Source organism: Bacillus rossius, chromosome 1, assembly GCF_032445375.1.
Source record: "Bacillus rossius redtenbacheri isolate Brsri chromosome 1, Brsri_v3, whole genome shotgun sequence".
NCBI lineage: Eukaryota > Metazoa > Arthropoda > Insecta > Phasmatodea > Bacillidae > Bacillus > Bacillus rossius.
In genome coordinates, this window is record NC_086330.1 from 32,957,816 (window position 1) to 32,972,152 (window position 14,337).

The following is a 14,337-nucleotide window of genomic DNA, read 5'->3' on the forward strand; positions in this document are numbered from 1 at the left end:
AAATTCTTTGCGCGAATCATACACCAATTTTTTATCGGGTAACTTTGACTATTCGCGAAGGCAAAAAAAAAAAATACTAACTTAGTAGGTCATTTGCAAAAGTTAGCCATCTCTTCAATAACTTACTAGGTTAGTAAAATGATTTTTTTTTTAGATTAACTAGTCAAATTTAACATTTATTTTTTTCCCCGCTTAAGTCATCCAAATCATTTTCCCACCTTAACAGTATAGCATGTTGGTTTTTATTTTAAATTGTTATCAATTGTAGGGTTATTTATGATTGCGTAGCAAAACTTTTTAGTCACAATATCTAGTAATTTGATGAAGGGTAGGTATTTAAAAATGTTTGAAAGAAAAAAAAGTCAATTTCTCTAAAACTATGAAACTTTTTGAATTTGAGTTTTTTGATCAACTGTTCTTGGCTTGACTTTGATTTATGGGACATTGTGTATATGCCAAAATGAATTAAGGTAAAACTCATTGCTGTACGACGAAATCAGTGGCGGATACAGGAATTTATTTCAGGAGAGAATCTGAAAAAAAAAGTTTTTTTTTATATTCCAAACACTTACATCAATGACGAGGGGTTTGTACAGTTAGATTATAACTCTCAACATGCATCACCACCTTTGAGGTTTGTGACTCCAGTTGTTACAACAGCTCACCTTGCATCGCCCAAAATAACGCACTGCCTTCACCGAGATCTCGCATAATTTTTCCACAACTTCAGGAGGGATATATTCCCCTCCTCCTATTTTTTTCCAAAGCGTCTCCCACTGGACGTAATGATTTCTACCTCTCCGCAAGTTTTTGTGACTTTAAACCGTAGGGTTTATTAATTTCTGGCCAAGTATCATGTATTTGTAGTGAAGCCATTTCGCCTTCTTGGCATCGGAAATTATTTTACTGGTTGTAATTACAAAATACAATAATTACAGTCATTATATTTTCGTATATGCGTTTATCTCAAATGTGACAGAGTTCACAAAAAAAAAAACACATTTTTTTTGGTTAATTAGTCCCCATGTTTCATAATCTATAATTAAAAACAGGCAATTATTTGTCGAGCACATATTACTGTTACATTATAAGAGCCGCCAAAGTCAATATCAAGGTCGAGGTCAGACTGGAAGTAACGGTGTTAATGTTGTCAGATCACACAATTCACAACGTTCCGGGTTCGATTCTCGGTGGGATCAATCCCGTTTTTGTTCTCGTAAACTTGGGAAACGAGGCGGATGTTGCGGAAAGCCGGTGGGTTATCTTCCTGTACTTTCCCCCCCCCCCCTCCAACCCTAAATCATAATTGCATTCAGTCACTGCTCCGACCCATCATTTCACCTCCCGTTTGTCATTAATGACTTAGATGTTAACCACCAACTCATTCATTAATTCATTCGTAAGGAATCGCCTTCCTAATTTTTGGAGACCAACAATTTAAATCAATGCTATTCAATAAGTTTATTTAGGGACCACACTTATTAAGTACAAAATTGTTTCTTAGATGTATGGATATTATTGGTAGTTATACTTGAAGAGGTAAATAGTAAAATATTTAAATTAAATGTCACGTAATTTTGATTAATGAAGAAGCTTAGTTTCACTGATGCAAGGTTTGAAGAAAGGGATCTGTGTAGCTTCAAGAGAAACACCAGCACCATTCAAATATCAGGAAAAAAAAAACACTCTCCAACACTATTTATTATGCGGCAATCTTCAATGTTTGAACAGAAAATGTTTTGAAACATTGAGGCCTAGCTTCACAACCATGTTAAGTTGTTGTGTTTTCACGTCATTATTGATGTTTTATTGCTATTCCTACGAATATTCACTATGCGAACATTGCACACAACTTTCTGTAGTTAATTTTCCCACCAATTGTATTCCACACGTTTTCTCTTATTTTTATTAAGTCAGGCAAATATTCTTAGTTAAAAGTTTTGCCCATTTGCGTCACTGTTGATCACTAGTGGTTAATTTTCTGTTACCTCGGCTGGGTAATGCATACAACTTTACTACTGTTAAAAATTTTCACTTAAAAAAAGAAGAACACTGGTTAAACATTATACAGGGATCCTCATACATGTAGGGCTATATTCATCAATATACGGGCGTACAATGGTTATTTATACGTTCTTTGAATGGTTACTGCAATGGGGAAGATTATTTGAAAAAAATTTCATGGAAACACGCCATTGCTGGTTTTAATTGTATATCATAGAGAAAAAAACAAGAATGAATAAGAAAGGTGAATACATAAACCCACAGAAAACCAGCCTAAATCAGTCGATGTCAAATGTTAAACACACAGATCGCGCAGAGAAACTCCAGTTTTGGACTTGATTTTTGACAAGGAATTTTATAAAAAAAAACACCCATCTTGTTGTACATTCATTAAACAGTTATTGCTATATAGTTTCCCTTTGTCGTTGAGAATTTTGGTTCTCACCAACCGCCACAGATGGCAGCACCGTGGTTAAACATTTATGTTTCCTTGACTTCCATTCCATTCACGAAATGACTCCCACCAAATGCCGTTTACCGAGAGCTAAGATGTTACCTATGCATCAAAAAGTAAAAATCCAAAATTGTAAATGGTTGGTGAAGCCGCGGGTCCTGATCAGGGACGTAACTAGGCTAGTTTCCACAGGGAACAAGAACTCATCTACCCTCCCCCCCCCCAACTCTTTTTTCATCTTTTAAAAAACCAGCTAAACCAAATATTTTTCCCAACACCCCATATCGCCCAACATAGTAATTCCACTATCCTTACTAATATTATAAATGCGAAAGTAACTGTTTGTCTGTCTGTTACGCTTTCACGCTAAAACTACTGAACCGATTTAAATGAAATTTGGTACACATATAGTCTAGAGCCTGAGAAAGGACATAGGCTACCTTTTAATGCGAAAAAAATGTTTGAAGGGGTTGAATGGGGGGATGAAAAGTTGTATGGAAGTATCGTCATTTTTAGAGCTAGAAGCTTGAAACTTATTTTTTAGGCTGTTGATTCGATATAAATAAATATGACATTAAAAGTTTCTAAAAGTTTTACCCTAAAGGGTGTAAAATAACAATAGTGAATAGGGGATGAAAGTTTGTATGGAAATATGTAAGGTTTATGTGAATGTTTTATAAGTTTGCGAGACCAGACAAAATATTAGAGCTAATCTGATGTAACATTTACGGAGTCATTACAAAATGTAAAACTGAAGTTAACGCGAGTAAGAAACTTGCCAAGCACCGAGCCGTACACATTGAGCTCTGTGCAGCCGCGCGGGCGGTTTTTATTGGGGGAAGGGGGGTGGGGGAGAGAGCGAAGCGCGGCGTGGTACGGCGCGGTGTAGGTGGGGAAATATGCCTAAGCGTGCTTACCCGAACGGGCAGACACGTGAGGGCAGACGACTGTGCCACACGCACGAAAATACTGAATAATTTTTCCGCTGAAAATTCATTATTATTCACTGCAAATTGATTACAATTAGATTTCCTTACACGATTTTTTGTTTATTTAATTAAAGTTGTTCGTGAAATACAAATAACTTTAGATAAGTTTTTGGGTTAGGTTATTAAATATTTTTTCTTTAGTTGGGTCATTGTTTTGTTTATTTCATTCGTCAAAAGTAGATTACTTTCGAATTTAGTTAGATGTTATTACGTCATTATTATTTGTTGTACATTTGGATATTAGCTAGGTACCCTACTTGAGAACGGTAACTCCTTTTGTTTATTTTGTAATAACGAACAATCTCATTACAATTTTTTCATAAGATTTTTGTTTGTTTTTGTGAATCATACATAAAATACCAGTGTTGTCATTAATTTTGCAAATAGCTCATTAAAGTATTTATACGTATGTGTTTTATTTGTAAAATAATTAGCATAAATAATTAAAAATGTAAAAATGCTACCCAAAGACACTATTCCACGCGGACGAAGTCGCGGGCACAACTAGTTAAAAATATTATTGATTCAACTTATATGGTAAATAATTAGAATTTGGAGTCATTTCAGTTTGAATACATCGCAAGTTGGTATAGTACGCGAAAAATACTATTTTTTTTTTTTTTTTTTTTTAATATTTGACGATATACTTGTATGTATCTTTCAATACAAATAACTCATTTCATCTGTCCTCCAATTTTCTTTTGTGTGTTCAAACACTACGATATTCAAGTACATATCCATAGTACCATTACTCTGCCGGTTTAGCGTAACCCCCCCCCCCCCCCTTAAGTGTGGCGCCCGGGGCAAATAGCCCTTCCCTGTTCCCACCCCCTTTTTCTAGTTACATCCCTGGCCCTGGCCATCAGCGTGAAAATCGGACGAGCGCACGAACGAGCGAGCTGTCTGTGGCGCAGGTGCTGATCGCCCTGGAGAAGTCGTGGCACCCCGAACACTTCAAGTGCACCGAGTGCCAGACGATCATCGGCTCGGGCAGCTTCATGGTGCACGACGAACAGCCCTACTGCGAGGACGACTACCACAAGCTGTTCTCGCCGAAGTGCGCCAAGTGCCAGCAGCCCATCAAGACCGTGAGACCGCCTCGCTTGTGCCTCCGCTGTTCCCATTTATACCTGCTTTTTCAACATTTTGCAGTCTAGAATTTACTAACATACCTAAGATGGTAACCGCCAAGGGCGTCGCCAGCCGATGGCCTGGGGAGGGGGGGGGGGGGGGCAAGTTGTGGGAAAAGTATGTTTTTTTTGCATTTGGCTACATTTTTTTTGAATCTCTAGGGCTCTAGGGGGGGGGGGGGTGCAACAATCCCCCCTACCCCCCCCCCCCTGGTGACGCCCTTGGTAACCACCGAGAATAAATATCTTATTATCTAACGCGTGCGTATAAAACCGTCATAATAACCACCCCAGTCCACAAATACTTACTTAAGGTGCCCAAAAAAAAGGTGATATGGCATTTTTTTTTAAAAATCTAATATGGATGCTTTATTGCAAGATGTGGCAAAATATCTGAAGTTCAAAGTTAGCGGGGCCTAATCCTAACATAGTTGTCCACCCATCTGGCGTAAAATTGCACTGTAGCTAGTTTGAAATACGTGTTTTTACAGAAAGCAGCTAAACGTATTCGCAATCTAGTTTCTAACGAAAATTCATTTACTATGAAGACTTTAGGCGTTTGGTAAATATATATTTTAAACCTTTCAACATGGAAAAAAAAAAAAAAAAAAAAAAAGATTTCCATAGTGAGGTGTCTCAAAACCTCACAACTTAATAAATACGAAACCTGAGTATGAGTAATGTAACACACTTTCCAAAACAAAAATCATAGGCCCGCCGATTGAAGTCTCACAGTACCCGCAGTACGACGGAAAGACATAACGCCCGCTCACTGCCTCGCCTACAGGTGAGAGGTGACGTGGCAATTAAAGGTTGGAACACGTGACGGTGTCTCCCTGAACGATCCCTTGAATATTTACAGAAAATATTAGCTGTAATCGGACAATGCAGGATACAGATAGTTCAAGGCCACGCCTTGGGGATGGTCTCATGCGGTTCCCACGCAACACAAATCTTCAGGCCATTCAAACTGGCAGTAAAATCAATTAAATTGAAATTTTTTACATACATTTTATTACAATTTTTACTTAATAGTAAACTTAATAGTCTAAAAAAATAATTTGAAGGCTTATGATTTTATTGTACTGACTGCCCAATTTTATTAGGTTTATTTACAATGATTTACAAAAAGAAATGTATATATACAAATTCCATCAGCATTCAGTTGGTTAGCATTTCTGGAAAATTATATAGTCTTGATATTAATAACAATCAGCATCAATAGAGCTGATATCTGCAGAGACAGTCTCGACAAGATGTGATCTAGCCAGAAGCAAGAATTGCTGTGTTTTGGAACTCGTATCCAACATTTTGTCATGATCAAGAGCGTACGCAGAAGTTCAATTGATGGAGTGGGACGGAGGGGATATAAAACTTTTCCTACTGTTTGGTTCAGATTCTTTCCATTTGCTAGGGAGGATTATATATTAATATTTAGGATTTCGGGGAAGGAGTGGGATATATCTACCCTATCTTCCTCCCACCCGTCCAAAATACTAAAGGAAACCTAAAGTGTTTCAAAACTTGCGACTTTTTAGTAAAATATGACATTCGAGGTAGGCACTTGTGTATTTGCTACGACACTCATGCGACTAATTAGAGAAAAATACGCGCAGCGCAAGTTGTGTCGCTGGTAATTCGTGGACTCCAGTCCCGATAGTACGTCTCGCGGGTCGAGCCGGTACCTCGGCGTGACTCAAAAGACTCAAGACTGTGAGCACTCGACTGTTACTTCGGTGGCTGGGTCACGCCCATACTTGCTGCAAGCCCGTGCGACCACGCGATGGCACCCAGAGTCCGAGCCTCCTCGAGTCGACAGATATATATTTATACAATATACAGAACGTTCGCGATTTGCAGGGCATGCATTTAACGGGCAACAGGGAATACCAAAAATAAGCAGATAACGAAATAAAGCTATCTACGTGAAAATGCAAGCCAACGATATTTCACGATCTATGCCGGACCTGTGGTTTCTGATCCAAGCTTTCTTCGCTAGAGGCAGAAATTGCTATTACTCCCCCCCCCCCTCCTCCCCAATTCACAAACTGTAATAAACGTACAAGCATGATTTCTTTACATGCGTTTACGTGATATGTAAAATTTTTAATTAAATTTTATCACTCCCCATGTACGTATCAGTTTTATTTCACTTATTGTATTTATAGCAATAATAGTGTTCATGGTTCAGTAGAAAAAAAAATTTAAAAACTTATTTTTGCTTGTGTTCCATTGTTAAATTACAAAATTGTGTTGTATGTGAATACGTGTACATAACACGTAATATTTTCTATACAAAATATAAAATATGCTATTTTTTATTTTAACACCATATATACACTGTAACTATTTTACACTAATGTTTTATATATGCGATCAATATATTTTGACGAGAACTGACGATTGAAACCCAAACGAACGTCGTAGCTTCTCCGAGTCAAAAGTTAAACTAAATGGAAATTTCGAAACGCAGCAAAATGACCTCAAAATGGCGGCGCTTCCCCCTCCACCGCGCGCGATGCGTCACAGGCCTCACTTAGCGTAACGAACTCTTTGATCTTTTAGCCATCCAGAGGTGTAACTAAATTTTGGATGGAGATGATAGATATGTAGCTGCAACACCAAACTGTATCCCCCGATTTTGTTATCATTAGTTTTTTTTTTTTTGGATTGCCTCCCACTATGGAAGCAATTTTAAAGACGTATTCACGTCTAAACGTCATGTTAACTATAGCACCACAGTAATGTAAGTTTGGTGAACTATGATAAGTAATTAGGAGAAATTAAAAAAAATATATATTCATTGCTGTCCCGTTCTGGACCCGTCCCTGCGTGTGGTTGCAGAAGTACGTGACGGCGCTGGAACAGACGTGGCACCCAGAGCACTTCACGTGCGCCGAGTGCGACTCGCAGCTGGGCGACGAGGGCTTCCACACGCAAGGCGGCAAGCCGTACTGCCGCGAGCACTTCTACCAACTGTTTGCGCCCAAGTGCGACGCCTGCGGCAAGCCGCTCGTGCAGAGCTACCTCTCGGCGCTGGGCCGGCGCTGGCACCCTGACTGCTTCGTCTGCAGCGTGCGTGTTTTGTCAGCGCAGCCTCTGTGTCGCGGCCGGCATTTTGTGGCGGGCATCCGGCTTAACCTCTCTGCCGGGTTTTACGAGTCACTTTCCTATATTGCCTATCGAACAGTAGGCTTTAACAACACAGCGATGACATGGCTTGAGGAAAGAAAAATCGAACATTTATATTTTAATGTTCCTTTAATTGTTTTAATACTTTGTTCTCAAGTCAATTATTTTAATAATTCGTTCAAACAAGTCATAAATACAAATATGTTAATCTTGTAAAATACATGAAACACCCATGTCAAGGGTGTATGAAAGAAATTCTTGCAAAACACGTGTGCGCAACGGAATTAAATAGAGACTACTTGGAAAACAAAATTCCTGCCGCTTTAGGGTGTGTGAGGCATGTCGGGCTATAACGGGGAGCGCAGCGGCGTAGCAAGCGGGTGGCAGGGATGGCCCCCGCCAGGGGCGCCGGGACAGGGGGGGGGGGGGGGGAACTGCCGCGACGGTTTCGCGGTTACTGAACCCTCCCCCCTCTCTTTAATCCCAGAGGGGGCGCCATTTTCAAATTCGGCCAGGGGCGCCAGTCACCTTAGCTACGCCACTGCGGGGAGGATATACACTACTGTAGTCCACTAAGGATAAAGAAATAACTCCAAAATAATATATCTGTAACCTTATGAAGCTAGTTGCTATAATTGTGTTATTCTGCTTAGCTTCTTTTTTATTTTTTTCTGTTTAAAATCCTGCCTACGTTCCTGTCAGTGCTTGTAGAGTCTATGACATACATTTCACTCTCGTCTTCTGCCTACTATTTGTACAACCCCATCAGTGGCGGTCTTATGTGAGCGGCGATGGGGGGGATAATCTGGAAAGATAACAACAAATTTGGTCCGCGCCCAACCACTGAAAAAGGTTCAACGTTATTTGATGTGTAAACGTCTTATCTACCGTTATGTGTACGGCAATTGTTAGGAGTAATTTAGTGAATGGACGGAAGTTTATGAATGGAAATGTATAACAAAGGTTCTGCCACTTGTGGGAAGCTTCATAGCATTTACTGTTTAATGAATTAAAAAAAAAATATGGGCAGTATTTTAATCAAATTATTTGTCGAAAACCAGAGCCTTGCCGGGTTTAGTATTTTCTTCCCCAAGTCTATTCGGCTTTTATCGGAGCCGTTTGTTGTATAGTTTAACCTCTCTCTCTCTCTCCGCAAATTGAATGATTCGATAAACGAACGTAGCTGCTCTGGCAGCTAATTCTAGCGGCGGGTGCGGAAGCTACATGTGATTCGCGTCAAGAAATGTAGTTAAAAGCACAATTTTCGTAAAGTTATCACGCTCTGCATTTTTTAAAAGAATTCTACGCTAAATAATGTGTCCGAGCTTCGAATTATAAGTTTATTTGCAACATGAGAACACATGACTTTGCTTGTTACCGAGGTTAGATGTTACACATCTCTGGCAAGTACTGGAAAACTCGCTCACTTTTTTTAAAACTATATTATTATTTTACATTTTTTTATTAGTTTTGAAACTTAAATACGATTAGGCACTATATAACACCATACGGATGACTTGTCAAGACGTCAGTAAGGCGTTAAAATATACTTTTAAAAAGCTAATGTTTTTCAAATAGTATATTTTCTATTAAACGTAAAAACGCCGGTCATTCACCCTCCCCAAAATTCGTAGCTGGGTCCGCCACTGCAATACAAAACTGTCATACATTTGAAGTAATTATAGTGATGTGGGTTTCAGCGATAGCTCTTTCCAGCTAGGATTGTGGTTTTGTAACCACTTGTTTCCGCAGGATAGCTCTGCCAAGCTCGCAGCACTGTAACATTCCAACCACTGTTTCTGCAGGATAGCTCTTATTAGCTTACAAGTTTGTCCTGGAGCAGCCCTTGTTCTATCAGATTAACTTTGCCAATGTTACGGTACTGTCGTGGTGCAGACACTGATCCGCAAAATAGTTCTCACAAGCTAGCATCATAGAGCCCGTGCAGCCATATTTCCCATAGGATAGCTCTGTCAAGCTGTAAGCATTGTCCTGGTGGTGCCACTGTTTTCGCAGTATAGTTCTCCCAAGCTGACATCATTGTGTCTGTGCAGACACTGTTTCCGCAGTATAGTTCTTCGAAGCTGGTATCATTGTACACTTGCACTGTTTTCTCAGGATAGTTCTCTCAAGATGGCATTATTGTGCCCATGTAGCCAGTTTACACAGTATAGTTCTCCCAAGCTGGTATCATTATACTTTTGCACTATATCCTCAGGATAGTTCTCTCAAGCTGGCATCATTATACACTTGCACTGTTTCCTCAGGATAGTTCTCTCAAGCTAGCATAATTGTGCTTGTGCAGCCACTGTTTCTGCAGGATAGCTCTGCCAAGCTGCATAATTGTGTCGGTGCAGCCAGCCACTATTCTTGCAGGGGGCCCTTCAGCCATTTTTTTTTCGACTTCAACATACACTGGATGAAAATGTGTTTTGTATGTGTGGGTAAGGGAGTTAGGGGGAATAATAGAAAAATAATTTGATTCAAAATTAAAGCATTATTTCTTCTAGCTTACAAGATTTTGTTCTGTCACAAGTAAAATTATAACTTATTTTCCCCAGAGATGTATTAGAAATGTAATGATGACAAGTATCAGTTTCCTAGCCTCTTTGATTCCATAAAAATTTACTTTGTTAGGAACTGGTGCCAACCATTTTGAATTCATACATTTTTTCCTGCAATTTATTTTTCAAAATATTACCAAATTTTTATTTTAACCTTAAATATGTATCTGGCAAATGTATTTGGAACTTACTGCCTTAGCCATCAAGTTCATTAACATATGGCTGGATCTACCCCTGCTCTGACACTTGCTATCCCACACCTGGTTGTATCCACCACGTATGGTCAGCTAACTGCATTTACTAAGTAAGAACACAGCTGGTGCATTGTTGCAGTTTCAAAACCTCATGGTGCTGTGAATGACCTGAGTTTTAAAGCATTACTAGTATACCATTTAAGTAAATGCATTCTGCATAAATCTTTATCAATCAAGAAAAAAATGTTTTAATTTTGTTGGCAAAACATACGACAGTGATAACCCCATGTGCAGAAAACAACATTCAATGATTTCATATCATTTGTTTCTGGTTACAAAAGGAATAAAATTCATGAAGGCCGAGTTAATGCTCTGTTTCACCTGCTACGTTGAATTCATTATCGTTTTGGCCAGTTGGACATTTTAGATGTGGTTGAAAATGTGTTTTGATAATGATTTGTACCTAGTTATATAGATTTAATAACAATTTGGATTTATAGAAGCTGAGGGATTCACGAAAATGAACTTCTAGTAGGTGATGGTGGCTGAATTAGTCATGCAAAAAATTTAATCACCAATATTTGCTCAACTCTTTGCAAATAGCAGGTAACACCTAGAATATGTAGCAAAGTGTCATTTTCAATGCTCATATAGTGAAACATACCAAAAATTTGCAGTGAAACAAAAATAATAATGTCAGGGTGTACACTAATCTGTAATAAAATTGCTCTGATGTTTTCTTGGCCAAAATTTTAAAATTTCTTTGAATAATTTTTTTAAATAATTTAGTATATAACTATTTTATCAAAGAAATTAATAAAGAAAATCAATCCTCACCATTCCCATAGCTGGTTGAGATCTCTCTACACTTTCCTCATTGCAAACCTGCCTTGCAGCAGCCATTTTATTGTGTGTATGAGTAGTATGCAATAAAACACCAACTGAAAATAAATATATATTCACAATCTAGACCAGTATTGGCCAACTTCAGCTTCTTTGAGGGCCAGACATTTTTGAAACTAAGGCCAGGCATATGATTTAATATTACACTTTTTAAATTATTTAAATATTAATTTCTGCATAGTGACAATTGAATAAAATACATGGCATATGAATAAGTAACAAATAATAAGTCTTTAATAAAAGTGTATATACAACAAAAAAAAATTCAAAATAATTAACAAAAATGCTAAATATAAATTATATTTAAATAGAAATATCAGTTTTGAGTATTATTGTGAGAATGCTACTGGTCACTATCTTTTAACATTCTAATTTTTATAAGTACTTATACGCAGGGGCGTAGCCAGGGAGGGGGGTTTAGGGGTTCAAACCCCCCCCCCCCCTTTAGCACCAAATCTTTAATTAATTTCTTATTCATCACTCAAACAACAAAATTCATATTAAAATTAATAAAATTTTTACCATTACAATATTTAAATTTAAGAACCGAAAACTGCTAAAATAGCACTATTTTACACCTTAAAATCCAAATTTTCCCGGGGGAGGACCCCCCCCCCTCCCCCCAATCCACCGCTTTAATACGGGGGGGGGGGGGGGGGGGGGGGGGGGGGCATGCTTCTTAACAACCCCCATACACAAATCCTGGCTACGCCACTGCTTATACGTATCAAGTTCGCGTAAATGTCCTGTGTTTAAAAAAATATATTTACCTACTAACACCGACTGCCCAAACTAAAGATTTTCTTTGTAAACAATGTTGACAGCTTTTTCCTCATGAGACAACACAAAAGATTTTGTTTATAAGTCACACATGAATGGGCTAAATATAGGTGTCTATGTCAAATTAAAGCTTTGCAAATAACTCATTTTTTTAACCAAATGGGAAAAATAAAAATTGGTTACTGTAGGTAATTCTTAGAAGATAGATACATGCTATTGCAGAATTTACTGTAGGCCTTTTGAAGTCCTACAATTATGTGGTACATTAATTTGATGTAACAGTCATGTATAAGTCAGCGTAAGCCACGAAAGCACCCTAAAAGCTTCTTTTTACGACTTGACAAAAACATATATGTACCTATATATATTTACTATCTTTTAATTGAACATGAAAGTATTATACTCATGAACCTTTTGGAAGAAATCCTCTAAATGATCTCTAAATGATCATGTAGCTTAGAAGAAATAAGCGAACAGGCAGACAGATGCGGAAAGCGACTTTGCTTTATATTATTTAGAGATACGTGCATACAAAGATGGCTAACACGCAACAGCATGGCTAATAATATTTCTTTGTCGAACAATTGTTGAGGCGGGCCTCGAACAAGATACCGCGGGCCGGATGTTGGCCTGGGTGATGGTAGACTGGAGCACGACATTTTAACCTCCAATTTTTATCACTGGAGAATTTCAATTTTTTTTCCCCCCAAGGTTTTTCAAGTGAAATGTCTGACTGTTCCACAATGTGGACACCCTGAATGACTCAGCAGAGCGTCGAGGTGCGAGGCTATCTCCAGCACGCGCGTGCTCTTGTCTGCACTGCAGGTGTGCAACGAGCCGGTGCAAGGCCCCACATTCATCGCCAGGGAGGGCAAGCCGGTGTGCAACAAGTGCTCCGGCGTCACTCCTCCCGCCCCGGCCCCGCCTCCCGCTCCTGCCGCCGAGGCCCCCGCCCCAGAGGCCCCTCCTGCAGAGGCCCCCGCCGCAGAGGCCCCCGTCGCGAAAGAAGCCCCAGCCGAAGAGGCCCCCGCCGCGGAAGAGGCCCCCGCGCCCGCCGAGCCCACCGCTCCTCTCCCCGAGGAGGCAGCGGAGGCGGCGGCTTGAGAGCCGTCCCAAGAACGAAGCTTCCCGCTGCTCCGACACCTGGCGGTACCTTCGAGCAGAGCTCCTCCCTGCAGAAATAAACAAACAGTGGTGCCATGCGTGTAGTTGTGCATTATTTTACGGTCAGTCACCTTATTGTTTCACAAGTCACCAACAAAATTAAAGCCTAAATTAACTTGGTGGTATGTTCTTGAATGCACAGACTTTGAGAAATATGTATATACGTTTATATACTTATACATTTATTTTTAATTAATTTATTATATTTTAAAATAAATTTGTTTTTAAATTAAACTAACATTTGGTTTTTGTTAGCAAATTAAGGATGGGGGAGTAAATAAAAAAATCACAAAATGTACTGTATTAAATTTTTCATCACTAGACATGTTCAAATGTTTTGCACACAGGTGTTAAGTTTAACATTTTCACTAGTTTCTGTAAGTAGACACCTCAAGAAGAAAATACCACACAATAACTATGGCACTAATTTTAAAATAATTGCTCGTTATTGATAAAAAAAAAAAAATTGATCTTGTTGACAAAGGGAATTTTTTGCTTGTGAATATGTGTATATGACTACCATTTTCAGCTTTTAAACAATTTAAAAAATAAAGTTAAACATATTTTTTAAAAATATATTGCCTATATTAAGGGCAACAAATTTTACAGTATAAGAAAGAATTTGTTCCAGAATTTTTTTCACTATACTTTCATTTTAAGGTATTTTAGGATATACTACCTACCAAAGTTTCTTAAATATGCACACATTCTCAATTTATCATTTGTAACACTAAAATGATGCAGATAAGAAAATATTTTTTTTAAACTGTTTTATTTTAAAGGTGAGCATAATTACAGATTTATTCATATTATGAACATGTTTCTGAATTCTGCTGTACTGAAGCATGTTGCTAGTGGTCTGATGGAATGTGAACTGGAAACATTTAAATGCAGTGAAAATGCAACTTGAGAGAAGAAAGCCAATTAATTTGATTTCATTCAAACTGCAAGTTCAAACTCATTGATGAAATAAAAGACAACTTTGTTAATAATGGTGATGTAACTTTTGTGTTATCAGAAAGT

At 38.5% G+C, this 14,337-nt stretch overlaps 1 protein-coding gene across 1 annotated transcript in view; it reads left to right on the forward strand.

The window, feature by feature from the left end:
• LOC134533712 (transforming growth factor beta-1-induced transcript 1 protein-like) overlaps positions 1-13,254 on the forward strand; it is a 44,190-nt gene extending 30,936 nt beyond the window's left edge. Inside the window, exons 3-5 of the mRNA XM_063371712.1 lie at positions 4,362-4,535; positions 7,422-7,652; positions 12,976-13,254. Of these exons, the coding sequence (XP_063227782.1) occupies positions 4,362-4,535; positions 7,422-7,652; positions 12,976-13,254 (684 nt within the window). The remainder of the gene's footprint in view (positions 1-4,361; positions 4,536-7,421; positions 7,653-12,975) is intronic.
• Positions 13,255-14,337: the final 1,083 nt, after the last annotated feature.